Below are 17,226 nucleotides of genomic sequence, written 5' to 3'. Positions count from 1 at the left end.
TTAAATTTTCTGTTTTGAGAAATGACCTTTCTTTTGTTTGACCTCTTTTTGAAATTTTTGAACAATAGAATGATTATGTAAACATATGAATGACGAGAGGTCTACAAAGGCTCCAAGAAGTCTCTAAACGAATGACGAGAGGTCTCCAAAGGCAACTAGCGTGAAGTAATAAATCTTGAGTTTGGTTTAGAGCTCAAGCAGTGTAATATAAACAGATAAGAAACCGATAAGTTATTTCTTCAGGTTATCGATTTTTCAATTCTAATAGCAAATGCAAGCTTGTCTTTTGGAATTTCGTAAGTAAATAATAAAAACAAGATTTGGCAGTAATTTGATATTTCCAGTTTTTGTGTGATTTTTGATTAGAAAACGTTTCAATTGTCAACTGTACCACAAAAAAAGTCCTAATATTTGTTTCGGATGCCCTGAACTTTTTGGTTAACGTCTAACGGCCTGAAAGACTTTTTTAATTTTTTCGTTTCATGACCCTTGTAAGAATTCACGCACCTCTAGTGACGAATTGTAATTTTATTGCACAAATCAAATCATTCTGAAAAAGTTAATGGCCATGAATGCAAATTTTTGCAATTGGATTTTTACAGAAAGAATTAAATCCCCGAGTAATTGGTGTAACTATCTTTGCTACCACAAAAGAATTTCGATATTGATCAAATAAAACCTTGAGAAACATTGTGTAGGTCTGCTTTTGAACACTTAAACCGATTAATTGAAGTGTGTCATCTTACGGCACATACGAGGATCCAGAAGAACTGACGACCGCAATCCAAAACACTAGACGACATTTTTATTGTTTTTTTTTCAAATAGCAAAAGATTTTAATTATATTTTCTCTAATCTTGGTACGTTTTTAACCCTTGTAAAATTTGCCCGCCTCTCAAATTGGTATCCATCCAAAATTAGTTTTTCAGGACCTTAACTTCGAACTACATTTTGAAGTTGTTCTTTATCTGAACCGTAGGAGGTACCATTTGGGACCTTCCGAATCGTAGGAGGTATCCTTTGGGACCTTCTGCTGTGCCTTCGCGCGCAAAGATGGTCAAAAGATAATTCCTCATCGAACTTTCCTTCTAAACGAATATTTAGGGTAGTGTAATTTTCCAGAAATCTAAACAGGCAGAAATCTTGACGATGCATAACACTGATCCATTAGCTGAATCTTTTTATAGACCGATTGCAATCATTAATACAATATCAAAAACAATTGGAAGAGTTATGCATCGAGAAATCTAACGATCAACAATGTGCAAATAATTTAGCTTAAATTATGCGAAAAGAAGCGCAATACTTTATTGCAGTTCCGCAATGGTATTGTTCTTTTTTCCGCGATGTTCGCGGAAACAATCTAAATGATTTCCAATGTAGCACGGAATTATTAAGCAACTATTTTTAAAGAATTTTTAACGCCAAAATCAGGGGAAACTAAATTTCACGTTTGAAATTTCTATGGTAACAACAATTTGTTGGACGACTTATTTATATCAAGCGGTGATTCAATACGCTGATTTATATTGAAAACAAGCTGATAAAAGTGATCAAAGTGTTATATAGAAATGTAGCAAAAGAACTAAAGCTATTCGCTAAACTCTGTTTGTACAAATTGCTGGTGTTAGCAGTCCTAATGTGTGGTCTGAATTGTGCGCAGATCAAAAGAACAGATATGGTGAAACTGGAAAAAATTCAAAAGAAAAAAATTCAATTCCTTTCATCTCATTTGAGAAAATTATCCAAAAATGTCTGTAACACTGAAATCCATTTTTGCATCAAACTCAGTTCTCGACGTCCTCCTCAAAAATTCTATGCACATCTTTGGTTATCTCACGTATTGATTACATTGCGGTTTCACCGAGCAGCTTACAACCTAAACTAATGCTAGAAAAGCAGATGAATTGGCAAATTAAAACCTTTTTTTCGACGGATATACAAGGATAAAAATCACTGTTTTGGGAAATAATTCAATGAGCGAAAAAAAAGGCATTTTTCGTCAAAATTTAGGATGACGCTTTTTCAGTCAATGGTGTACATCTTTCTTCGGCAATGTTTTCACATTTCTGTGAATCAATTTAGTTGCCTTGTTGCTCGTAGCCCCATTCTAAGTCCAGGGCTACACTTATTTTCGAATGAGTTCCGTGTTGCTCTTTAATATCGACTGGGAGTTGAATTATACAAAAGCGAGATGAAATACCCATTCTGTTAATCGGCGAACCTTGATGTGATGGGAGTTTATGCTGTGTCGTGCAATGGTTGGGTGATATGATTGCTCTTCATGATCGTATACGAGACATAATTATATGAGCTGGCGCGGTGGCCCTTTCCCCCTTCTGTGAGCAGAAGTTTACTTCTCCCCAACAACTCCAGACCGGGCGAGATTCTTTCCCTCCTGGACTGCGGGTCAGCCATCAACATTGGTTGTTACGATCACTTTTCCCTTGCAAACAAGCCTTATCACAATTGCGGTGGAGATGAATTCTATCAGCTGCTGAGGACAAAAAGTACGAACAGTGAGCTCAGAAGTGTATCGAAGTCGGAATTCAGTTCATTCCTTTGGTCGTCAAGTAGTTTGAAGGATTTTTAGAAACAGTTCAAAAACCCTCAAAGGTATCGCTCTCTGGCCGATAACAGAAGTTTGTAACCTGCGGGAATATCCGTATATTTTGGTAAGCTCTCTCGATCAGTCTTTGTTACCAGCAATCCGCGGGTACGCAATCGTTCTGATCGCAAGGGAAGCAAGATTATAGCCACATATGAAACGCGAGCTAAGCTTTGAACCCTTTTCTCACCCTTCAGGAGGGGAGTCCAGAATCTTGTGTCACCCAATGACCAGTTTAATCAATACCGATTACTTTTTGACGTCTCACCCAATAAGAGTGAAGCTCAAAATTTTATGTCTCATTTTTTGAATCGTAAATCGGTTGCCAGAAAGTTTTGAGTGCGTGAACAAGATTTCTCCTAAGAGGTAGCTTGAGTGATTCAATTGATGATTCGAACTGATCTGATATGAATAGCAGTTATCGGCCGTGAACCAAGATTTCACCAACTCTAAAGAAAAAAGGAAAAAGAACAATTAAATAATCTTTAGGCACCATCTTTCAGTTCAGTACAAATGAGTAAGTACTTTTTTTCAGTTAAGTAATTTTCTTAAAGTAATTAGAGATTAATCCAAAGAGTTTCAATGCAGGATTTTCCGTTATATCCTGTGCAATTAGTTTTTGGAAAGTTTTACGGTGGTCAATGAATATTATAACCTTTGTTATTTTAATCTGCTAGCCTCGTCCAGTCTCTCGTTTGATATAATTGAGTCATCCTTCTTCTGATTTGATGGACACTTTCTGATATTGGTTTGTTCATATATATGGACTTTTTTAAACCAGATTTTTCCGAATGCAATTTTAGATCTTTAAGTTCTCTTAACGAAATATCGTTGTTTATCGCTTTACATTCAGACTAAGGTTTGAACCATTCAGGTTCTTTAATTTTTTGAATGGGATTTCTTGTAGGATCAATTTAGTTAAGTGTATAAAGAGTAATCAGATTAGCTCTCAACCTCTCTGCTTGGGGAACTCTTCTCATCATTGCTTTGCTGAAATGTCTAATTCAAGGTGTGGTGAAATATCCTAATCGTCATGTTTACAGCTGCACTTGGAGACTTCTATGCAACCGTGGATTCTGCAATCCAATGAAAAAACTCGTGCCAAACGAAAACTGAAGGGTTCCACACCCGAGGGCTCCGACCCTAAAGACTCTCCTACTACTACTACTACTACTACATCCAGGAAATCGCAATCACAGGCCAGGATTTTGCTTAGAATTAAAGGTCTATGGATTGCACTTAAGCCCCTTTCTTAACAACCTGTATGGGCTAGAAGCAGTTTTTGGTATAGTAAAGGGTTATATATTCTTATTGTTTTTCAATATCGTGCGTAAAATTATTGTTCCTGCTCCACAGAATTCTCTAACGGACATTTGTTAACTCTTTTAGACAACTTTAAGATATTTTAAACCTTCTAGAGTTTTTTAGACCTTTTAGATTTTTTAGACAAATTTTTCTCGGCAGATTCATTGGTGATAATGCCTTTGCTACTGCAACGACAGGTTTTTTTGCATTGTTGCTGGTAGTAATTCCCGTGTCTTTCCCATTACAACTCCCAACGAAAATATAGCCTCCATTATGGCATAATTACCATGATTGGGGAGGGCTATACATTTTATAACCACTAGCCGGGGGATTAAAATGGGAAAGACGTTAATTCCTTCAGTGAATACTTGGATGTTTTCCGTTTGTGCAACCCCCCGCCACCAGCTTAATGAAAGCGTATTATTTCCATTTTTACATAATGATTTACTATGTAATAGCACGTGCTCTGTAACGGGGGGGGGGGGGGGGGGGGCACAAAGTGAAAAAATCCGAATACTTTGATACCAGGAAGCGAAAAGGCATTTGATTTTCTGTTAAAAGTAACGTAATGTCTGTGGTATATTGCATCATCTGATTTGTCGTGATGTGACCGATGTTTATTTATTATATGACGTAACTGAACCTCGCTCCGACCGTTGTTGTTGTATTGTTCATCTGTTCTGTTTATAGCTCTGCTCTGTGAATCTCATAATTGTTACCTGATCAAAAGATAAGCTTAAGAAAATTTAAACTAAAATTGGCCATTCATTCGTACATTGTATGCATTTATTTTCAATTTTTAACCAAAACTGTATGTATACTAATTAACTGAACATTCATTTGTCTTTTCTGAGAAATAGTTATTGCTTTCAGCTGTTTTTTGTTGGCTCAAATTTTACGTACATTTGTATTGTTTTTTGTTCAGCTCAACGAGTGAAAATTAACTGAACATTCAGATTTGGTTTCTCAAAAACTACGAATTGCTTTTGGGTGTTTTTGGCACAAGTTGGCCAATTTTTTTAATACATTACATGCATTTATTTTTGTCTTCGGCTTCAATTAATTGAACATTCAGTTTTGGTTTCTCAGAAAAACTATTAATATCTTTCAGATGCTTGTTGTTGGCACAAATGTGTGCTTTTTAGTTCATGCTTAGATATCTGAGTGTGAATTGTGCGTTGAGACATCAGTACCATCTGAAGACTGTCGTTAAGACTGCTTCTGTTTATTGTAGACTAAAAAGAACAATGAGTAATCCTGCAGAGGAAACTATCAGCAAAAAGTAAGTGTTTTTTAATCTTTTAATGTCCAGCTGTTCAGCGCGTTTGAGATTTAGAGCTTTTCTGCATCTTCTCTGTGAGCTCTTATATAGTAAGTCCCATAAAGTTGCAACGCAAGGTAACGTTCGAAAAGCTCGGGGCATGCAAATGGGCAGTGTCTTGCTAGATATTTCTATGTTTTAAAATTGAACGTTGACCTCTGAAACCGATAGCGTTGCAACTTTGTGGGACTGACTATATTTACAGTCAATCAGTTTTTAAACTTTTTTAAGACGGTTGTCTGTACAGTAGAAAAGAACCAATCTGTTCAGTGAGCCTTTTATAATATGACCATAATTGAGTTGAGAAAACTCAACTAAATAACGAAGTTTCGTCAAGTTCCTTGCAACTGTCTAAACATGGTTTACGGAAACGGTAACAACTCATTCTTTGCATCAAATATTTTTGGGTAGCGTGGTCATGCAGTGCATTTATGTATTCACTGCTATCAATATTGGATATAAATAGCCCTTGAATGGATATAATTGGTTGTGATTTTTCCGTCAAAACATTATACTCAAAGAAATGCGATATGGCCTTACTATGGCAGCCTGCTTGCGAGTTCAAAAGTTCGTCTGGCAATCTTTTGGAGGCCCTTTGTATGAATGAAATTTTTGTTTAATTGGGCCTTCAGTAAATTAAATTTATTTAATACACGGACTAGAAATTGAATGTTAACCATTCTTTTTCATATGGTGCTTTCATATGTTTCAACATTAACTAGCAGGTCGCAAGGGCTATCTGAAGGCATCTTATCTTGAAACTTTAAGAATTGATATTCTCATTGAAAACTTATTCGTGATAACTGGTGCACATGCGATCTTTTCAATGATTTTTTTGCAAAACTACTTTGGACACCTTAACAAACAATGAAGAGAGCCAGATATGTCAAAGAAAGGCTTTATGCAAGTTAAGAGTAACAGACGTTCTCACAGAGCATTAAAAAATCAAAACAGACAGAATGAGGTATAAAGAGGGACAGAAAGAGAGAAATCGATGGCAGCAGAAATATAAAATGAGTCGGAGAGCAAATAGATTTAAAAAAAAACGAAAAAGAAACCTAAAAGACATCGAACAAAAAAAGTTGAAAGCAGAGAAGGAAAACAGAAAAAAAGAGTCTGGGAGAAAGCCAACGGGAACGAAAAGCAAAAAAGGGAATTAACGAGAAAAAGATAAGCAAAAAACGGAAATTGATGAGAGAAAACGGAAAATATACGATGCAACAGAAGCCATAAGAACTTCAGGAACCAACCGTAAGAAAAACGATAGGAACCAAAAACCTGAATCAAATACACACAAAGAAACAGAAAAGAAGAAGTTAGTATACAATCGAGAAAAGAAACAGAAAGAGAGCGAGAGAGAGAGAGAGAAAGGAGGAAAAAGAAAGTGAGCGAAAGAAAGAACGCAAAAAGCGATAGAATGAAGGAAAATGTTACAGCAAAGAGAAAGAAGCCGAAATGAGAGAAAGCACAAGAACAGCGAGATAGTGAGTAAGCGCAAAAAGTAAAAATTAGAGAGCAAAAAGAAAATATCAGAGAAAACAGTTAAGAAGAACAAAAATAGAATATCGCACAACAAAAAGAAAATAAAGCAACTGAGGAGAGGGAGAGATTCAACAGCTCAAAAGAGAAGAGAAACAGATCCTGGGTGAGACAACGCATAAAGAACACGATGGATGTGCCCAAAACGAGGAATGTGCTGATAAAAAGGAATCGTTGGCAAGCCTTTGCGAATGCTTTTACGAAATCAACAAACACAGAAATGAAGGGCTGGCTAATGCCACCAAATAAATTTTCCTCGAAGAAAATATAGAAGGAAAATTAAATACCTATCATGTTTTACTGAGCGCCAAAATGTTTCTGCATCATCTACTGAGCGCCAAAACAGTTGTATTTATTTCAAGACCTCAGTTTTGTCATATATATTGGCGCCTAACATTGGTTTTTGCATCGGTACCTTTTGGGTCTTTTACACTTTAAAAATTTTGTTTTCAATTCTTCTGTATCAAAAACATTTCGTACAGTGAAACTTAGACAAAATAAATTTCCATCATCCATCTTTTAATCCTCGGCTTTTTGGTGAGTGACTTTTCCTTCACAAATTTTCAAAGACAACTTTTTTCATCAATAACAATTTTTGGACAATGAATTACGAAAAACAATGTCAGTATCAGAAGCTTTTCGGTCACAGACCGTTTTCTGAAGAAGTTTTTGGTCACAGACCTGTTTCTGAACAACTAATCGGCCAATGATTTTTTCGACACTTGATTTTGTTTGAAACACCATTATTGCTTGCCTTCTTCTTTCAAAAAACAATTTCCGCAACAGGCTGTTTCGCAAAGCATTTTTCGATAGATGACAAGACGTCTCAGCAGCATTTTAGGTCAATGACATTTTGGCAACACTTTTCGGTCAATGACCTTTTTGTAACTTTTTTCGATCAATGGCCTTTTAGAAACATTAATGGGTCAATGACCCTGAAGCACACGTTTTCGGTCATTAACCCCAATTAAGCAACCGCTTGGCCATGCTCTTCGGTAGTACCGTTAAAACATGCTGCTCAGTAATTCCTCTAAAACATGCCGCCTTATGTGTTCACGCGATTAATATATAGATGGTTAAGAGAATTTGCACATGAAAACGGGTATTTTCATAAGACTTCCATTATTTAGATTGCTCTGGGGACTATCTCTGCTTTAAATTTTTGTCTATATTTTTTGTTGGTTAAGAGAGGGGTGTTGAACGAGAAACAAAACATGAGATTTATCACTGCGCCATTTTTACCACCGCTTTGCAGAAAACTCGGTAAATCTTGCATGTACAACAATTTTAATTTTTAATTTCCGTCAAACAAATTTTGAAGGAATTATTGTCTTTTTACGACTCGAAGTGGAGTATTAGCATTGCACAGTTTTTTTTAGCTGAAGAATATCTTTTCATGACTTGAACTTTGACTTTTTTCCGAGCATTGACTTCTGTTTTTGAATTTTGCAACAATATTTAGATTGATCTGTTTTTCGAACGCTCAGTAGATGGTACCCTCTAGGAGTATGGAAAAAGGTTGTTTTGACAAGATTTGACCCCATCAAAGCCCCGGTCCCTATCCAAACTACTAACCCCACCTATCTGTTCCCACTTAATCTCACCCAAACTACCTCTCTTCTGGCACATATCTACACGTATCATTCTACCCCGCGCCCCTTGTTACTTATTGCAATGAAATAAATCTACCACTCTCACAACTGTACAAAACCCACATCGAGACTCTCCACTCACCATTATTATTAATTACTCTGAACGGAAGTGTGTTGTAGATATGTGTGTCTTTTTAATAGCTTCGATGGTGATAGCTGAACGGAGCTATGATTGGCTATCGTTTGCTGTTTTTTTTTCATTTTGTCAAGATTTTTGTTAAGACCAGATAAGGTAACGCTGTCTTCAAAGCTGCTTTTTTGGTTTAATGCGTGCAATTTTGACTGCATTGCATGCTTGACGTCGTTCATTCTTATCGGAGCGAGTTTTTTGTTCATTCTCGTGATTAAGGTTTTGGTCACACGTGACTTACCTCACTCTCAAAATGGCCTTTTCTCTCCAATTGGTTTTGATAACTTCAATTGAAGGAGACGAAGTCAACTGAGTGTATGTTATTCTAATTGAAGGTCATTTGAGGGCAGCTAATGAAAACAATACGTAAGTCATAAAAATAAAAAAAAACTTATTTTGTCTCATTTTCTTGATATTCTTGAGACTACAAGCTAATGCAGCGGATTTGTTTTATCAATCTGCAAGCTATGTTTTTATGCATGCAAAATTTTTGCTTAACTGTTTGGACTTCTTAGATAGAACGTTCTAGAATTTTCTTGCGTTTGCTTAAGCGATTTGAGTCGACTTTTAAAAACTGGATAAACTGAACTAGTGAAGTCCGAAAGCGTTAAGACTAGCTTGACCGAGCTCTGACTGTACACTAATTTGCTTTTATCCTCCAACTCTGATCGTAGCCTCCCTGTGCTTAAGATACCAAAAAGCGAACCCCTCGCTTGACGTTCGAGCCGAAGTTATCGGACAGTTGTTTTTTATTGCTAATTTTTGCCTGCTTTTCACGTGAAGCGTTCTAGAGTAATTTGATTCAGTAAATTTTAAGCCATTGTGTTCTCTGTTTTAGATAAGGTTAGTTCTAGAATTTTTATTGCATCAGATAAGGTTAGTTCGAAAATTTTTATTGCACGCAAGTAAAATTCGCTTGACAGTTTTTCGATCGACTTCAAGAAGCCCACATAGAAAAGGTTTTTTATTCGTCAAGTGTTCGCCTCCATCAATATTAAGCTTAAAACTTAAAATTTTGTGTCAGTTATTTATTTTAAGTGGTGTAAATTCATTTATTTGTGGGAAAATGTTTTGGTTTTACAAGGCTAGTTACTTTCAAAATGACCTTTGATTTGGACAATGATGATATCTAACTCTAAGTGAACTTTATGTGGGTTTTAGCACAGAAACAATTTTGCCTGACAAATTCTAATAGAAAGACATCACAGCAATTAAAACAATAAAATAGTTTGGCTGGTGTCGGTTCTTATTTTAAATAAGTATTTTAAATTTTAGATCTACGATGCAATCAATGATTTGCTGTCTTTTATTATTTCAAAAAGCGACGTTTTAACCAAGCGTTTCTGTAAAGATAAAAGTTGAGTAAGGATAGTTTTTTTGAATTGATTCAAGTGCTCATCATGAAAAAACCGTACTTAATAGAAACTAAAGAAAAAATTCATTACAATATCCAAGAAAACTTAATAGCTCTAGTTTAATTGTCGAACGACAAAAACAATGAAGGGAGGAACCAGTTTTCATCCATAAGAGTTGTTAGGAAGGCTGCTTTATATCTAGAATGTTCCTGTATTGTGCTTGGAGGACAAAGATTAAATAACTTTCAATGAAATTCATTGAAATTTCAGAGAATTCATTAAAATCTACAAATTGTTGATTAACTCGACGAAATTTTTTACGCCACAGCAGCTCGTTTTTTTTTGCATATAACATAAATCATCCTACATAATTGTGAGTCTTTACGAGCCGAGCCGAAGGTGAGTATTAGTTTTCTGTCGGCTTTGTTTTTTATTAGGTCGGTACGTTCGCGTATTTGACCTCCAAGCAAAAAAGTTTTATTAACCCATCACCTTCAGAAAAATGACTGTATCGAGCATCAACTTGAGTTTAAATCATGACTATTGGTTGTGAAAGAATCGGCTGAGAATGTTTTTGATTTAAGCTTTTCCATAATTTGGAGTTTCAATTTTTTTTTAAATCCCGGCGCCTCCATCTTCAAGTGCGCTCTCCAATCTTGCCCCTACCGCCAAATCTAACCACATTGAGGAAAGAAAAAAGTTGTGCCAATTTTTTATTCAGTTTCGAGGATTGAGAAATCTCCGCTTAAAAATGATCACCTAATATAATTTGTAGGCTACAATAGAATCAACGGTACCTCAGTGGTTTCAGAGCAATTCGTCCGATATTAGTTTATTATATTCTGTTATTGTTTGTAATGTATTTTTTAGTGAACTGAAGAGGCGACAAAAGGCAGAAAAAAAGGCGAAGGAGAAGGAGGAAAGGGCTGCAGCTACACAGAGTGCAGATGGTTCGTCTGTCGATGCCAGCGAGGGGAAACCTTCAACAGCAATTTCAGAAACAGACTTGGACCCCAATGTGAGGGTTTCAGACCTTGCATGGAACTCAGATCCCAAATTTATTTTCTTGCGAGGGCCAAAAAATAATTTTCTTGTTTACTGTTTCGATGTTCCCTTCTGAGCAATTAACTAATTGGATACAGTCGATTTTTATTACTTTATTGATCTGTTAAAACGACCTCTGTTTAATTGCTCTCAAATGAAGTTTGTAGCAATTATATTAGTCCTGTCGGTCTTTTTTTATGCAATTTTTCGCTTGATCGATTTTTCGTCTGACGCTTTTGACTTTTCGTCCTCAAAAACGGGATAAACAGGTAGCATCCAGCGGGGATTAAGTGCTCTTAGAGCCTTTCAGCTCTGTTTCAGCTCAAACTTTTTTGGAGACTTATACTTATACTTATGGTGTGAAGGACGGTTCTTAGAGGTTGAAGACACCCCCACTGTTGACCCCCTATTGCCCCCCCCCCCCCCCCCCATCGGGCTGTTGCCCCCCACATCCGCTTCCAGTTTTCACGTTTTTTGAAATATTTTGTCTTTTTTGGACTAATTCAGCCTTAAGAGCAAAGGAACCTCCTCTAGAGTTTGAAATTAGATTTTTGAATAGTTTCTTGATTAAGTGGAACGTGTTGCAAGATTTTAATAACATCAAGAATTTTAGCATTTTTTTGATATCTTTTGCCATTTTTTCCAATTTTAACATTTATAGTCATTATTCAGATTTTTTGAGCCTCAGGGGTCAAAAAAGCCTCCGTTAGGGTTTGATAATAAGAACTTTCTCTAGGGTTTGATAAGATAGTACTGCATTGTTGCTAGATGTAAATGGAATGATTTTAATATCACGAATTTAAGCAATTTTTTAAAATATTTGCAACTTTTTCATGTTTTTGAGTTTTTTCTGGCAACAGAGGCCTTGGGACCTCCTCCAAGGCGTAATAATAAGCTGCGGTAGAGTTCATGGGATTGTGATCATGATTTTTGGACTCCAGTTTTAGTAATATGTGGAAAGAATATAAACTTTTCAAATTTTTGGAAAAGTTTTGTTTCAAGCGTATGGATCTTTGAGCCAGTGAAACTATTTCAGGCTTGAAACATGGATACTGGATAGTCTCTTGAGACAATGAAATGGTTCTTAAGATATTAATGTCTTGAATTTTAGCAAAATTTTGTTAAAGTTTGCAATTTTTTCAATATTTTTTCCTTTTCCGAGTTTAACGCCCATTACTGGCCAACGAAACTTTTCAAGTCTTGGAGATGGGTTACTTGACAGAACTTTTGAGACAAAAAATGGTGTTGATTTTTTTATTGCGAAGTTGAAAACTTTTAAATTTTGCCTTTGTCAGTTTTTTTCTATATGATTTATTTATTAACAAGGTTAGAAAACTAGATGCTGCAGTGTCGAATTCAATCATGGAAGATATTCCTGTCTCCTTATCTCTCTTCCGGTTAGGATTCCTTTCATTCTCTTTCTCGTTCACGTGTTATCTCTCTCTCTCTCTCTCTCTCTCTCTCTTTGTTGATTCGGCACTTCAGCTGCTATTATGTGGCGTAATGTCACCATCTCTGATTCTCATTGTCAATGAGTTATTGTTGAAATGTTTTATCATAAATGATCTAACAGGCAGTTTTAGGAAACCATTGTTAATTGCTCTCAAAAGCATTTTGTAGCAAATATATTAATCCTGCCTGTCATGCAATTTTTCGCTTGGCCGATTTTTCGTCTGACTCATTTGACTTTCGTATTCAGAAACGGGATAAAGAGGTGGCGCCCTGAGGTCACTAAACCGTGGCTAGCTGTTGACGAAGCCAACCGCTCGCTGGTCGTTTGAGAGCAATTCGCCCAACGTTAGTCGGTTATGTTTTATATCGTAAATACTGATGAGTGGGACAAGTGAATTTTTTTCATTTTTCCTAAGTGAAATATGTAACGAATTATGCTTTTTGCTACATCGGATTGAAATTTGCGTCTAAAATAAAGCTTAACAATTGAGGGTGCGCAATCGGCAGTTTCTAGATATCGGTGTAAATTGATCATGTTTCAGCAATACTTTGAGCTGAGGTCGGCGGCCATTCAGAAATTGAAAGAGGACACAAACAGAAATCCATACCCACACAAGTATCATGTTGAAGTGTCCCTCAGTGACTTCATTAAGAACTACGGGTCAGTCGAGAATGGACAAGTCGACGAGTCTGTGATCACTTCTGTAGCAGGTTAGGATCCATTTCTATGCATTGCATCTTGGCAAGATTTTGAGCTTTTAGATGTATGCCCTTCATGAATAGCTCTCAAACAATGTTAGGAGTAATTATTTTAGTCCTTTTTGTCTTTTCTTATGCGATGATTTTTACTACTGATCTTTTGTCTGAGCACCCAATTTTTGTGATGTATCGTCGAGAAATAAGATAAACAAGCAAAGTCCGAGGGCGTTAAGTAAGTCGCTGATCAGTTCTATAAGAGCCTTACTAGTCTTACTTTCGTCTGAGCTACTTCTGAGAGAACTCATGGTGTAAAGAGCAATTCTTGGAGTTTTGGAGCTCCAACTTCCCGGCTGATTTCTGTTGTGTAGGTATACATCCACGATTTAAAGGGTAAAGGACAATGTTATGTGGTTTGGATACCCCTCGTAGCTTATGCGTTATCCCTCCCGACCTGTGGATTCCTCCCTTCCCAGTGAAGATTGGCTCCCTAAGTCTAGTCTAATAATCACGAAAACCAATTTTTCGTGAATTAGTTGGATATGTTTGTCTCAAAACCGCGAAGAGAAAATTGATAGAACGAGGCCCTAAATTGTCATTTTTCGTGGCCAATCAGATGATATTTTGAAGTGTCATTCGCTGTTCACCAATTGAAGTTATCTTTTGCCGTCGAAAAACGCCTGCGTAAAACTTGTAAGAGCTGAATCGCAATTAGGTTAAGATTGGCATGCACTCTTGCAGGTTAAGATTGGCTTAATGGGCTTGCAGTCTTAGTTTTCGTAGCCCACCTGCCTTGTGATTTCTGCAGTTATACAACTTTCCTTCGATTTTTATTGCTTAACTAAATTTATTATGAGTTGCCAAACAAGTTTATGGAAAGCGGGTTGAGTTTGTAATTCGTGTCCCGCCAAGTATGGTGAATCCGACCTCTTAAAACGGATTGTTAAAACTGAGTTCTGGTATTTAAAAAAGCATGGAATTCCGAGCTTGAACAAGAAACTACTATGATTCAACAACCAGACAGTATTCATCTCTACAAATCAGTATTAAAAAATGTTGAGTTTGTTATGGAATGGTGTCAGTACAAAATACCCGCCGTCAAATCAGTGCCAAAATGTATGTACCCATTATCTAACCCTAATGTTATAAATTTCAGGTCGTATTCACTCTAAACGTGCCTCTGGTAAGAAGCTGGTCTTCTACGACTTGAGGGGCGAGGCAGTGAAGATCCAGATCATGGCTAATGAGAAGTACTATGAGAGTGGGGATGACTTTGAGAAGGATATTGACACTTTGCACAGAGGAGACATCGTTGGTGTCAGAGGTCATCCAGGTTTGTGGAATCAGTCTTGTAACTCACGAATCTTTTCGGAAAGACAGCACGCGCAAAACGCTTTTCAGCAATTTTTGTGCTTCATGTTAATTAATATCAACAAAATGTTCTCAATTAATGTTCTAAAAGCCAGTATTTTTAAGTGACTTCCGAGTCACGTCAACTTGTTTAAAACCCTCAACTGCAATTTTTAACCTTGAACGTGCGTTTTATCTTGAAGCTATGATGTCATGCGCTTAAGGGTAAATGCTTCAATAAAAATTCAAAGATTCCGCAAATTTCTTCCCTCACGCTAAATAAGATTTTTTTTCGGCTTCATTTAATTTTAGGGTTTTGAAAGTTTTTAGGTACTACTTTTCATCTTCTAGTTAAATTGCAAGTGAAACAAATAATATTTTCGAAAAGGACTTCAAGGCCTGATTATTATAGTTGTGTACCCATTTCATTATAGGTCGTACAAAGCTGGGAGAGTTGAGCATAGTGCCAAAGAAGATCACTCTGCTCAGTCCCTGTCTCCACATGTTGCCTCATCTACACTTCGGTGTCAAGGATAAGGTCAGCAAATTCCCTCTTTAATCCTCTCTTACCAAAATATCGCTTATCTAATTCAAATCGTCTCAGTAACCGAAGAAAGTGCTTCGATTGTTAGATACACTTCTTTTAAGTTCCACTTTTAAGTTGTTTAAAGGTTGCGTGAAAAATTTTTGCGATATGTGGCGATGAAATGACTAACTCAATCTTTAACTGAACTCTAAGAAGCAGGTTCTATTCAGGAAGCACAATTTAAATTCCAAAAAGGGATACTTGTTAAATGAAAGCTTTTAGTAGTTGGGCTTCACGCCTCTCCGCATATACACAACCCCCTAATCCCTACGCTCTGCACATCATTCCAACCGATCGACAACCCCCGTGCCCTCCCCTTTAACCTTGGACGTTAGTCGTTTAATATAGCTGTAAGCTGAGCGGAGCTATATTGCGGTGTTCTTGGTTTTTTACAATTCAAAGAATTTGAATTGTATTGGGGCGATGTCTTTTTTTAAGATCTGTTCACACATTTTCATGATTTTTGAAGTCAAATTGGAGTAGTGATTTTGGTCACGCCGAAACAGGAAGTGGAGCGAAAAAGCGAGTGGTTTTGCGACGTGAGTTTTTTTTGCTCTAAATTTAAAGTGGAGTGAGAAAACGGTGTTTGAACAAAACTTCGCTTTCTCGCGAGTGGTTTTTTGTTCACATGCGGCAATTTCACTTTGATTTTTTACTGTTTTTTTTTTCAATTTTTTTGATAGAATTTTTTTCTAAATGGTTTTCCCAATCCATTAATAGTCCGTTCTAGGTCTAGTTTTCTGTTTAGTCAATGAAAATTCTTTTAATTGTACGTCAGGAGTTGTCCTGCTATGTTTTTTTTGTTTCGTCGTCTGACGCTCCTTTTTCGTTTGCATTTGTTCACACAGCAAAGCTCAAAAAGTCAAATTTTCTGAATTACTTCTTCCTCTCATTAACGGCATTTGCGCGCGTGTCGTCATTTCTCACTCGCTTTGGCAAAAGTTTTTAGGTTATTTGCGTGATTAGATTTCGATCATACGTGACTTACCTCACTCAATGAAATGACTTTTTGCACTTTGAAACTTAAGTTTAATTTGAATTTGTTTAAGGTCAAAGGAACTCATATGTGCAGTAAAGGTCCCTAATAAAAGGCTTCTGTGGAATGAATTTAAACAAGCTTTTTAAATTTATCGCTGAATGTTTTTTACCTGGTTTTTTGAGAGGCGTCGATTTTTTTTCCAATTTAGATATGTATCTGTTTCTATCTCTAATATATGGCCCACAGGTCTATTCTTTCGCAGCTATTCCGGCAATCTGCCGGCTATGCTATTCGATAATTATTCTCACCAATAATAATAATTTATTATCACCAGTCAAAAGAGTGATTTCTTAAATCATTGTGGACTTCCTTTTGCCGAAAAATTATTTTGAGATGCTGCAACTTTGATGTTTTTTTGGGAAAACAACTCAATCTAAGGTCAATTGATTACATATAATGTAAAATTAGTTTTCTGAAAGGGATCGTTTATCAGATGAATCTTTTTATAGTTCAGAGAACTTATGACAGGCAAAATGAGACAAATTAGTCGAAGTTTTGCACTCTTGCATGTTTTGTTTTTCACTTTTTTGCTGCTTGTGTTGGATTTGTTTATTTTTTAACTTTTGTTTTTTAATAGCCGCACAACGAAAGCTGGGGCTATTATTGGCCTTCTCTTGGTTTTTTACAATTCAAAGAATTTGAATTGTATTGGGGCGCTGTCTTTTTTTAAGATCTGTTCACACATTTTCATGAATTTTGAAGTCAAATTGGAGTAGTGATTATGGTCACGCCGAAACAGGAAATGGAGCGAAAAAGCGAGTGGTTTTGCGACGTGAAATTTTTTTGCTCTAAATATAAAGTGGAGTGAGAAAACGGTGTTTGAACAAAAATTCGGTTTCTCGGTAATGGTTTTTTGTTCACATGCGGCATTTTGACATTGATTTTGTTTTTTTCTAATTTTTTTATCTGATTTTTTTAAAAATGGTTTTCTCAATTCACTCATTGTCCATTCTAGGTCTAGTTTTTCTGTTCATTCAATAAAAATTCTTTGAATTGTACGTCAGGACTTGTCCTGCTATGTTTTTTTTATTTTTGTAAGATGTTTTCACACCTTTTTTCATGACTTTGAGCTTTCGAAACGGGATAAACAGGTAAAGCTCAGCGGGCATCAAGTTTCATTAGAGGCCCTTAGCCGCTTTTAGTAGTTCT

At 36.3% G+C, this 17,226-nt stretch overlaps 1 protein-coding gene across 1 annotated transcript in view; it reads left to right on the top strand.

The window, feature by feature from the left end:
- Positions 1-4,986: 4,986 nt before the first annotated feature.
- LOC142336399 (lysine--tRNA ligase-like) overlaps positions 4,987-17,226 on the top strand; it is a 64,171-nt gene continuing 51,931 nt past the window's right edge. The window contains exons 1-5 of the mRNA XM_075385201.1: positions 4,987-5,195; positions 10,781-10,928; positions 12,949-13,117; positions 14,259-14,435; positions 14,887-14,990. Coding sequence (XP_075241316.1) covers positions 5,062-5,195; positions 10,781-10,928; positions 12,949-13,117; positions 14,259-14,435; positions 14,887-14,990 — 732 coding nt within the window. The 5' untranslated portion in view covers positions 4,987-5,061. The remainder of the gene's footprint in view (positions 5,196-10,780; positions 10,929-12,948; positions 13,118-14,258; positions 14,436-14,886; positions 14,991-17,226) is intronic.

Source organism: Convolutriloba macropyga, chromosome 3 (assembly GCF_964194025.1).
Source record: "Convolutriloba macropyga chromosome 3, txConMacr16.3, whole genome shotgun sequence".
In the NCBI taxonomy this organism is placed as follows: domain Eukaryota; kingdom Metazoa; phylum Xenacoelomorpha; order Acoela; family Convolutidae; genus Convolutriloba; species Convolutriloba macropyga.
Note: the sequence above shows the minus strand (reverse complement) of the source record. Positions and strands in the feature narration are given on the sequence as shown.